Source organism: Schistocerca cancellata, chromosome 6 (genome assembly GCF_023864275.1).
Source record: "Schistocerca cancellata isolate TAMUIC-IGC-003103 chromosome 6, iqSchCanc2.1, whole genome shotgun sequence".
NCBI lineage: Eukaryota > Metazoa > Arthropoda > Insecta > Orthoptera > Acrididae > Schistocerca > Schistocerca cancellata.
The window spans coordinates 396,443,531-396,455,207 of record NC_064631.1 but is presented as its reverse complement, the minus strand read 5'-3'; the positions used below and the strand labels follow the sequence as shown (position 1 = coordinate 396,455,207).

The 11,677-nt window shown below is 44.2% G+C and overlaps 1 protein-coding gene across 1 annotated transcript in view; it reads right to left on the bottom strand.

The window, feature by feature from the left end:
• LOC126190817 (adenylate kinase isoenzyme 5) overlaps positions 1-4,141 on the bottom strand; it is a 526,350-nt gene extending 522,209 nt beyond the window's left edge. The window contains exon 1 of the mRNA XM_049931384.1: positions 3,907-4,141. Coding sequence (XP_049787341.1) covers positions 3,907-3,928 — 22 coding nt within the window. The 5' untranslated portion in view covers positions 3,929-4,141. The remainder of the gene's footprint in view (positions 1-3,906) is intronic.
• Positions 4,142-11,677: the final 7,536 nt, after the last annotated feature.

Below are 11,677 nucleotides of genomic sequence, written 5' to 3'. Positions count from 1 at the left end.
TACGAACTTTAGGTGTACATCAGTAGTCGTTGCTCAGGAGCCGATATTGGCAATATAGGACAACAACTCGGGACACATAGGATGGAAAAAGGGGAGAGGGAGGTGGGGGTGGCCAGCCCTAAAGAAACTCAATTTTCACCAAACCAATGTTACTGATAGAAGCTTACCACATACAAATTTTGAATTTACATATTAAAAGCTATCACAGCCAACATTTTACAGCAAAAAGAATAAAATATATTCGAACTACAGGCATTTTTTATGAAGGCTTATATAGTGACCAGATTTCCGTACCGAAGCGAGTACTGTGGCTAGTGCCATCGCAACGAAGTCCCATGCTTGTTTTTCTGATTTCTGGGCTCATTTTCCAGGTATCTTCACGCCCTAGTATTTGAAACAATACCAAGCCCGTGGAACGACGGTTTTCAATCGGACTTTTGTATTGGGCCGAATATAGAACACGAGGAATGGTTTTACGTAATATAACTTTATTAATTCAAAATTGTCAAAAAGGGAAAGAATCGTGGATGATAGTTATATATATAAAAGCGTTTAGAAGTAAGTTTTATCTGTTGTATTATGAGTGTTTTTTGGAAGTAACTAATTTATATTTGGGTGAACACCTTGGCCAGTTTTCCCGGTGAGTAGCGTAGCCACTTTTCCCGATCGGACGCCATGTTGGCATTAGTGATCCACAGAAGAAGCTATCGGACTGAAATACATAACGATGAACTACATCTGTAGGCCAAAGGACGTTGTTTGAACAATGAAGCTGTAAAAATTATTGCTCTCGTACAAGTGAGGTAACAAGAATAACATAAATTACTTATCTTACAGCAGAGACTCAAAAACTTTTTTTTTTTTTGCTAAAATGTAGTGGAAGAAACTTCCTCAGTCAACGTCACTAATATCAATGGCGATGTATTATAAGGATTAGTCTGACCACTTCTCGCCAGGCAGCAGCGCTGTTCATGACAAAAAATGTACAACGTTCAATTTCCCGTCCTGGTCGCTTTACCACTCCTTCCCTTACCGATCTTGCTATTGATTGATAACATACATAAAATAGTATGTTAATTTAATTAACAAATCATTGCAATAGGAGACACGATCACAAATCTTTACTAAATGTTTTTTTTTACTTTTCTCTTGCTCATTGCATTGTACTACAACAGCCTTAATTTGATTTCATATTACTTGCTACGAACATGTACCACAATTGAAGCCGACCGTCTCTATAATGCACACTCATGAATTCATATTACTTCCGCTGACATTTGTACCATAGCAGCTGATCAGTGCTAGTGGCGCACAATCGTGGCTTGTCATTATTGGAAGACAAGCAATAGAAAACTCCCCCTCTCACTTCTATTAACCCCGTAGTGACCGCACTACATTACACTCTGCGCCTGACATAAGCGCGAAACTACTCAGCTCACGGCCGAATTCACCAATGTCACTTAAAATTAAGCGCATCTTAAAATATTACCCTCTCTGTAAGTCTTTTTTTATTTTATACTGAGAAGAGGACCGTGTGAACTTTCCCTCACCGATTTGATTCAAATTGCCAAGATTTGTAGAGCACGACTACCACTTCAACATAATATAAACAGGAAGACGCAACTCTTAACCGATTTCTGGAGAACAGAGTTAAAAGTTTTACGCGTATTTATCTTCTGTGTATGGTCGCTAGTACTCAAAGAGTCCGCAGCCGAGCTTGTTAACTGGTTAGTCACATGAGTGCGATGTCCTGGGCTCGAATATTCCTTCCTGCACTTTTTTTTTTTTTTTTTTGCTTCTCACGTAAATATTATGATTGTATAAACTCATTATTGAACGATACATTTTTTTTATTTTCATGATCTTTACCCTGAAAAAGGAGAAAATAGTATCCGTAGTGATAGGGGGCTGTACATAGTTTCTGGCCATTTCTCTAGTATTTGGATGCCATAAACCCGTAACGCTTTTGTACTGTTTGAAATTACAAGCGCACAGTGCCATCAGAGATACTGTGCCGCTTGGAGGCTTCCTTGGACCATCTCTGCCTTGCAAGATGCGCGAGAGATGATACGCACTGTTAATGATGAAATGAGGAGAGACAATAGTGGCAGTGGTGTGTCATGAGTAGTGGTACGGTTGCAGTTAATTGTGAGCAAGTGGAACGTGCTGATTTACTGATTAAGCAGGCCGCTGTGACCGAGCTGTTCTAGGCGCTTCAGTCCGGAACCGCGCGGCTGCTACGGTCGCAGGTCGCAGGTTCGAATCCTACCTCGGGCATGGACGTGTGTGATGTCTTTAGGTTAGTTAGGTTTAAGTAGTTCTAAGTCTGATGACCTCAGATGTTAAGTTCCATAGTGCTTAGAGCCATTTGAAACTTTTTTTTTTTTTACTAATTTGAGGTGAGGAAAGAGATTGAAGCATTTTGAGACGAGTATTTCATTACGATTATTTTGATGAGTAATAGAAGAAGATTTAATTTAAGGTAATTGATTTAAGATCTTGTATTTTGCTGTGGCAGCTTGTCGTTACGCATTCTTTGTTCAGAGATCCAGAGACTTGTATATAGGGAAAGATAAAGTCATGCATAATTTTCAATCTGAATTTGGGGGTAGGAATAACTGTTGAGTATTTAATGTCATTTCTAAGAGTTGCAGTTTGGAAAAATTCTCGTTTGATGCTAAAGACTACTTACGTCTGTCCACTCAGGAACTGTAATTTTTTGTGTATTAATGTTTGTGAAGCAAAGAAAGATATAATTTTTCAGTATAGAACTTTTCTAATCAGAAAACTAATTACGTTTGATGTTATAATTTATCCCAAGTCATTGTCGCATCCAAAGGCCATGCCAAAACATGAACAGTGTCATGGCATTTCCACTGGAAAACAGGTAAATAATAAAAATAGGGAACAACGAGTTTTTCCAGGGCCAGTTTATCAGTTAAAAAGTTTAATAATTCATAGGGTTGAATTCAGACAGTATTCTTGCCACTCGTCCATTACGAATGTTTAAACAGAAAGGAACCCAGATGGGCACTTTCAATTTACTTTCTCGCAGAAATTTTTCAACACATTCTCGCAAACGAATTCTTATGTTCAAAGTTTACGAAATTCTATGTCGAAAGTTTGCGTAAAGCTACAGATAGCTTACACTGTCACAAGCAAAAACTTTTAATGAATAACAACAATCATATTATTATTAATAAGATAACTTTCAATAATGAGATTGGAGAAAATAGCTGCACAAGAACTTTCAATTAAATCGGTATAGTCATTTTATTTATAGTATTTTATCTACAAGTGTGGCAAGTATAATGTGTAACTTCCGGAGCGCTGTATGAATCAGGATGACACTCATTACAGAAACAAGGGGAACAATAACTATTGCATCAAACGGCACTTGTAACGAGCGCCGAATCTTTGCATGTGCATAGTTTCATCAACGTGTCTGTTGTAAAACAAACTTGGGCTACATTCGTAAGCGGTGCTCGGGCATCACACAATTTCGCGGCGTAGTACGCGTATCTCTTGTCAGAATTAGGTGGGAATGAAATAAAAGAGAAGTACCAAATGCGACTTTCGATCCACAGACCTCGCGCTTATGAAATTAAGCTCTTATTCTCTTGGTTGCGGAATTCTTGATTACTAGTGACCATACGAAGTATAGAAGCGCGGGTAAAATGTTCAGACTCGTTTTTCTCGAAAATACGGATCAGATCGGAGAGGGGAAGTTTGTACAGTCCCCATATGAGCAAGAAAAATACTCTTAAGAAGCTCCTAACAGTAAGTGACTTTCTGGATTCGCTGTCACTTGCTAGAATGAATATTATCATAAAATACGTCAAAGAACCGTGGGCCTCCCGAACACATGATTCGGGCCGCAGTGGTCTATATTAGGCAGACGCTCACCTGTGTCGAGGCAGATGCCCATGACGCCATGCACGCCTCCAGCAGAAGAGCCGGTGCCAAGGCGCCAGCCTTCAGGGCGCACGCGTCTTCATGCTCGCGGCCGACGTAGCACCTGCTGCAGGAGCCGAGCCGACATTCCACCTCCCCCGGCACCTACGCTAAACTTGCCGCCAGGCGACTTCGTAGCGCAGACTGAGTGCTGGATCGCCGATACCGGCCGCTGAGTGACTGCCCTGGCCGAGGGAGCGCGCTAACTGGACTAGGGACTGCACTGGACGCCGCCCTTTGCATAATTGATGCCGGCCTTCGGGCCGGGGCGGCGCGGACACGCGCCCTGCGCATGCGCCGGCAGTGCCACGCCACGCCGCGAGTCGGTGGTCAGGTCGGCGCTTCGTCTGGACGCTCCAGCGGCGGGCGGGGAAGGCCTCAGAGCCTGAGGTAGGCGTCGAAGCCTGGAGCCGTCCTCACACTGGACGACGTGGTGTCCGTTATGGTTACTGCACACTCGGAAACGACTTGCTACGTCTCACAGAATATGCTCCTTATCGTGATTTGTGACAGCAGCAGTTCTCGGCTGCATTTGGCGCGCAAAACACACAGTTTCTTTACCGCGGGTAAAACAGCTGCAGTAGCTATTCTAGCGATTGTCGAAGAGCAGAGAAAATCGCGAAGAAGATTATGAACTCTTCGATGCCTTGAACAGTATATTGCTGGTAGCTTCATGTATGAAGCTGTACAAAGATCTGAGAGACATCTAGTTATAACTCCATTGCATCTCTATCTCATTTTCGGGTTTCAATTGAATATAGTTAAAGTAGGTTGTCCAATCTCAGTTGCGCATCCATGATATCTATATTCTGCACATTGTACTGATTATCCTCACTCTGAAATAACGTACACTAACGGAAAAAATCACAGTACCAAATAATAACACGCGATCCATCGGTAATGCTGGAATTCAGTATGGTATTGACCCACCCTTAGCCTTGATGACAGCTTCCACTCTCGCATGCATGCGTTCAATGAGGTGCTGGAAGGTTTCTTGAGGAATGGCAGCCCATTCTTCACGGAGTACTGCACTGAGAAGAGGTATCGATGTCGGTCGGTGAGGCCTGGCACAAACTTGGCGTTCCAAAACATCACAAAGGTGTTCTATTGGATTCAGGTCAGGACTTTGCGCAGGCCAGTCCTTTACACGGATGTTATTGTCGTGTAACCACTCCACTACAGGCCGTGAATTATGAACAGGTCCTCGATCGTGTTGAAAGATTCAATCGCCATCGCCGAATTGCTCTTCAACAGTGGGAAGCAAGAAAGTGCTTAAAACACCAATTTAGGCCTGTGCTGTGATAGTGCCAGGCAACCACGCAAAACAACAAGGGGTGCAAGCCTCATCCATGAAAACACGACCACACCATAACACCACCGCCTCCGAATTTTACTGTTGGCACTACACATTACGATCCTTTTCAATAGTCGACCGGCCGGCCGCAGTGGCCGAGCGGTTAAAGGCGCTACAGTCTGGAACCGCACGACCGCTACGGTCGCAGGTTCGAATCCTGCCTCGGGCATGGATGTGTGTGATGTCCTTAGTTTAGTTAGGTTTAAGTAGTTCTAAGTTCTAGGGGACTTATGACCACAGCAGTTGAGTCCCATAGTGCTCAGAGCCAATAGTCGACGGTCTCTGTCAGTCACCAGACGAGTTCCACGTGAAACGTCCCCTTAGAAAAACTAAGAACGACAGTGCTGGTAAACCTCTACGTCATTTGATTTTCAAACAGCTGAGCAAAACTTAACATACTCAGACATTTCTCTCTTTACTTGTTCTGATCATCCCTCAACTGATACAATATTATTTTTTTAGCGCAACGCAATCTGACTTTCAATAATCCCTACAAAAGAATGACCCTGACTAACAATAACCTATACCTTTCATGAATCACTTAACTCACAAAAATCTTCGTTACTCGAACTACTGCAATACAGCGAGCGCCACTACTGCCAGCTAAATAAAAGATTCTAACTACTGAAGGCACTAGCTACTGATAGGCATAGTTAGCAAATGGAAGATTTTGATAAAGAACAAACAATGTATTTACCTTAATAGTATTCAAAAGTTATCATATATATATATATATATATATATATATATATATATATATATATATATATATATATATCAGTTCGTGATATACAGTATTACAAATTTACTCTTTCTGATGGACACACGTCCAGATCGTCCGCTCTCAAAATTCTGGCATCTCTCTCCCCACATCCACCACTGCTGGCGGCTCGCCTCCAACTGCGCAACGCTACGCGTTGTTAACAGCCAACTGCCCACCACTACAATAGCAAAATCCAACAATGCAAACCAGCCACAGACTGCACACAGCACAGTCAGTGATTTTCATACAGAGCGCTACGTGGCGTTACCAACATAAAAACCTAAACAGCCTACTTACACATGAAGCTGTACAAAGACCTGAGATACATCTAGTGCTACCTCAATTGCATCTCTATCTCATTTTCGGCTTTAAATTGAGTATAGTTAAAGTAGACTGTCCAGTCTCAGTTGCGCATCCATGATAACCATATTCTACACATTGCATTGATTATCTTCACTCTGAAGTAACGTTAACTGACGGAAAAAATCACAACCAAATAATAATTAATGTAGAGCAATGAAATTTCGGGAATACGTTTGTCTAGGTAATATATTTAAATGATAAACACTGCATCGCACAAGTTAATGTAAGCGCGACAAAAGCCATTGCAAATGTGAAATGCTGACAATTAATAACCGGTGTAAACGCCGGAATGTTGAATGCAAGCACGCAAATGTGAATGCATTGTGTTGTAAAGGTACCGGGTGTCAGTTTGTGGAATGCAGTTCCATGTCTGTTGCACTTGATCGGTCAATATAGGGACGGTTCATGCTGTTTGTGGATGACGCTGGAGTTGTCCGATAATGTCCCACATGCGAGAGATGGTTCAAATGGCTCTGAGCACTATGGGACTTAACTTCTGAGGTCATCAGTCCCTTAGAAATTAGAACTACTTAAACCTGTCTAACCTAAGGACAGCACACACATCCATGCCCGAGGCAGGATTCGAACCTGCGACCGTAGTGGTCGCGCGGTTCCAGACTGTAGCGCCTACAACCATTCGGCCACCCTGGCCGGCCATGCGCTCGATTGAAGACAGATCTGGTGATCGAGCAGGCCAAGGCAACATGTCGACTCTTTGTGGGGCATGTTGGGTTAGGCTCGTTTCACACTGGGACACTTGTGACGGTCACCGGTGACGGTCACTGATAGAGATACCTTCGTTTGAATTGGAGCATTCACACCGGGACACTGCACTGAGTCACCGAGTCACGGTGACCCAGCAGCGTCTCACCCTCGCCACATGTGACGGACACCGACACTGTGTTCGCTGCGGTCACCGCCGGACATGCATTAGCTTGTATTGGAGTGTTCACACTGGGACACCGATCACAGACACGGCATTGCAGAGTTGCCAACAGATAGGCAGCCGTTGCTGAGGCCAGTGGTTCTCCACATAGTGCAGCCATGAGTTTAGAGTTCACCAACACAGAAGATTTTATAAGTGAAGTGGAAAGTCGTCCCGTTATTTGGGATATGAAAAGCGATGACTACAGTAACAAAGTCATGAAAATAAAAGCGTGGCAAGAAATTATTACGAAGTTTGTGCCCGATTTCGATGAAAAGAGCATAGATGAAAGAAACAAAATTGGTAAGTTCTATATTCTTTTTTCACTTTAATACCGTATTTTTCGGACCACAAGAATAGCGAAATATATTTTCTATCCCTGTACGAGGCTAGGAGGTTAATAACCTACAAGGAGAATACTAGTAGTTCATCAAATGAAGTTTTTGACATTCGAAAATACTGAAAAAACTTCTTCTCAGATTGTCTCAGATCGTCATAAAGGGTGTAATACAATCCTTTCTCCAGCCGATCACATAGCAGTGGATGTATGTGTAATGAACGTTTTGTCTTCATTCTCCTCCTCCTCCTCATTACAAATACTAACAACAGTTCCTCCTCGCTCGAGTCCATTTCACCAACTAATCAGTTGGCAATAGCTGCAGTGTGGGACACCAGTGGCCCAGGAGTGTTCGCCACAGTCACCGGTGACCGTCACCGGTGACCGTCACAAGTGTCCCAGTGTGAAACGAGCCTTACAAGCGGGAATGTGGGCGAGCGTTACCCTGTTGGAAAACAGGCTCTTGAACGCTGTTCATGAAGGGCAGCACGACAGATCGAATCACCAGACAGACGTACAATTTTGCAGTCAGTGTGTGTGGGATAACAACATGTGTGCTCTTGCTGTCGTATGAAATCGCATTCCAGACAATAACCGCAAGTGTACGTCCATTGCGCCTAGCATGTAGACAGGTTGCTTGCAGGCCCTCAACTGGCCTCTTTCTAACCAACATACTGCCGTCACTGGCACCGTAGCAGAACCAGCTTTCATCAGAAAACACGACAGACCTCTACCCTATCCTCCGATGAGCTCTCGCTCGACACCACTGACGTCTTAAATCGCGGTGGTTTGGGTCCAGTGGAAGGTACGCTACAGGGCGTCTGGCTTGGAACTGTGCTTGAAGTAACAGATTTGTAACAGTTCGTTGTGTCACTATGGTGCCAACGGCTGCTGCAATTGCTGCTGCAGATACCGTACGATGTGCCAGAACCATACGCCGAACACAGTGATTTTCCCTTCAGTAGTGCCAGGTGGTTCTCCAGAGACCCGTCACCTTGCGACCGTACATTCTCGTGACCACCGCTGCCAGCAGTCATGTACAGTGGCCACATTCCAGCCAAGTCTTTCTGCAAAACCTCTCGTAGCCCTATTATACGACCTCATTCAAACTCAGCGAGATGTTGATAATGGCGTCTTTGTCACCTTAATGGCGTTCGCGAATAACATCAACTCATCACGTCCAAACTCAAAGGTAATTAACGCACACGACCGTTACAGCGTGTATTTAAAGCAAATCTTAAATTTGTGGTAATGTCTCATGGGACCAAACTGCTAAGGTCATCGGTCCCTAAGCCTACACACTACTTAATCTAACTTAAACTAACTTACGCTAAGGACAACAAACACACCCATGCCCGAGGGAGGAGACTAACCTCCGACGGGGAGAGCAAATCTTATTTAAGTTTACATAGAGGCGCTACGAGCGCCACTGTCATGCGACTGGTGCGACATCTGATAGCCATCATCTTTCAGCTGCAGAAAAAAGCCTACCAACTTTCGTTTATGACGCACAACTAGGTGGTGTGATTTTTCTTCTTTTTTGCCGTCAATGTATTTTATCACATAGATTTCAAGAGGGACATCCTTTTCGTTGTTACATTCTATGAAAGAGGGAATTTTTATAAGCTGCTCAGCATCACTGAAAAATATGTTTAGCAGCAAGAAACAAATATGATGCAGTCCATAAAACCACGAGAGAAGTATATATACAAAGTTTTATAACAGGAAAAACTTCGAGTGTGAAACTTGTGTTTACTTTCTGACATGCACTATGTGATCAAAAGTATCCGGACACCTGTCTGAAAATGACTTACAAGTTCATGGCGCCCTCCATCGATAATTCTGGAATTCAGTATGGTATTGCCCCACCCTTAGCCTTGATGACAGCTTCCACTGTCGCAGGAATACATTCAGTCAGGTGCTGGAAGGTTTCTTGGGGAATGGCAGCCCATTCTTCACGGATTGCCGCATTGAGGAGAGGTATCGATGTCGGTCGGTGAAGCCTGGCACAAAGTCGGCGTTCCAACACATCCCCAAGGTGTTCTATACGATTCAGGTCTTGTCTCTGTGCAGGCCACTCCATTACAGGGATGTAGTTGTCATGTAACCACTCCGCTACAGGCTGTCCATTATGAACAGGTGCTCGATCGTGTTGAAAGATGCAATCGACACCCCTCAACTGATCTTCAACAGTGGGAAGCAAGAAGGTGTTTAAAACACCAACTTAGGGCCATGCTGTGATAGAACCACGCAACCAAGCGATACAACAAGGGGTGCAAGCCCCCTCCATGAAAATCACGACCACACCATAACACCACCGCCTCCGAATTTTACTGTTGGCACTACACACGCTGGCAGATGACGTTCGCCGGGCATTCGCCATACCCACACCCTGCCATTGGACCGCCATATTATGCACCGTGATTCGTCACTCCACACAACGTTTTTCCACTGTTCAATCGTCCAATGTTTACGCTCCTTAGACCAAGCGAGTCGTCGTTTGGCATTTACTGGTGTAATTTGTGGCTTATGAGCAGCCGCTCGACCATGAAATCCAAGTTTTTCACCTCCCGTCTAACTGTCATAGACTTTTCAGTGGATCCTGTTGCAGTTTGGAATTACTGTGTGATGGTCTGGGTAGATGTCTGCATATTACACATCAGGACCCTTTTCAACGGTCGGCGGTCTCTGTCAGTCAACAGACGAGGTCGGCCTGTACGCTTTTGTGCTGTACGTGTCCTTTCAGGTTTCCACTTCACTACCACGTCGGAAACAGTGGACCTAGGGATGTTTAGGACTGTGGAAATCTCGTGTACATACGTATGACACAAGTGACACCCAATCACCTGACTACTTTCGAAGGCCGTGAGTTCCACGGAGCGCCCCATTTTGCTCTCTCACGATGTCTAATGACTACTGAGGTCGCTGATATGGAGTACCTGGCAGTAGGTGGCAGCACAATGTACCTAATATGAAAAACGTGTGTTTTTGGAGGCGTCCGGATACTTTTGATCACGTAGTGTAGACTGACAATCACGCTGAGATTTCTGACCACTTGGGGAAACATTCCAGTCGTTGGCCTAGGCAATAAGAATTATTTATGTCTATGTTAAATCTATTTTGATACAGGCGGTACGTTCAAATCAGCCGCTATCTATGAGACGTGTGACGCTCGACAGTGTCAGATGACACCTCAAAAGGAAATGAGTACCGGTGTACCGGTGTCCTAGTGTTTTCTAATAAGGTACACAGATGACAGTTGTCACTTGTGGACAATCAATCAAGTACGTGCAATCCGACATCCTAATGCAATGTAAGTTGCAAGAGCGCTCTTTTTGCTCCAAAAAGAATGGACTCCCTGTCATGATGCTATAGATGCTCATGCCTCTTCTGTGTCATCCATAGGTTCTGGACACAGGGAGACAGGTCAGTATACAGCGCGAGTTGGACAAGGTCGCCGACGCATTACAACCCCACCTGATTACCGATATCTGGTTATCTCTGCGTTGCAGCAGCGCACACATACCGCCAGAGCACTGTAAGACGATCTCAGATGGGCCACTGGAGACGCTGTGTCCGATAAGACTGTAATGGACAGGTTACGAGATAGGACCTCACGACCAAGACGTCTTCTTCGAGTACCCCGCTTGACACGACAACATCCTGCAAGTCGGTTTCAGTTCTACCGTTCCTTGTCAACTGGCAACTTCGACACTGGCGAAACGTGTTATTCACAGACTACTTTCCTCTGACGCAAAGTGACGGCGGTGTTCCAATGTGGAAACCAAGTGTGGAACATTTCAGTCAGACGCTCTTGTCTTGGCGCGACCTAGAATTACTTTTATGGAAAAGGTTAGGACACCGGGTTCTGCAGATTCACCAGTAGCGTCATACAAGATCCCTATCAGAAATAAATGCAAAAATCTAAATGTCAAAACGTCGGCAAAAGCGAATGACACAAACGGTCTTGAATAGAAATAA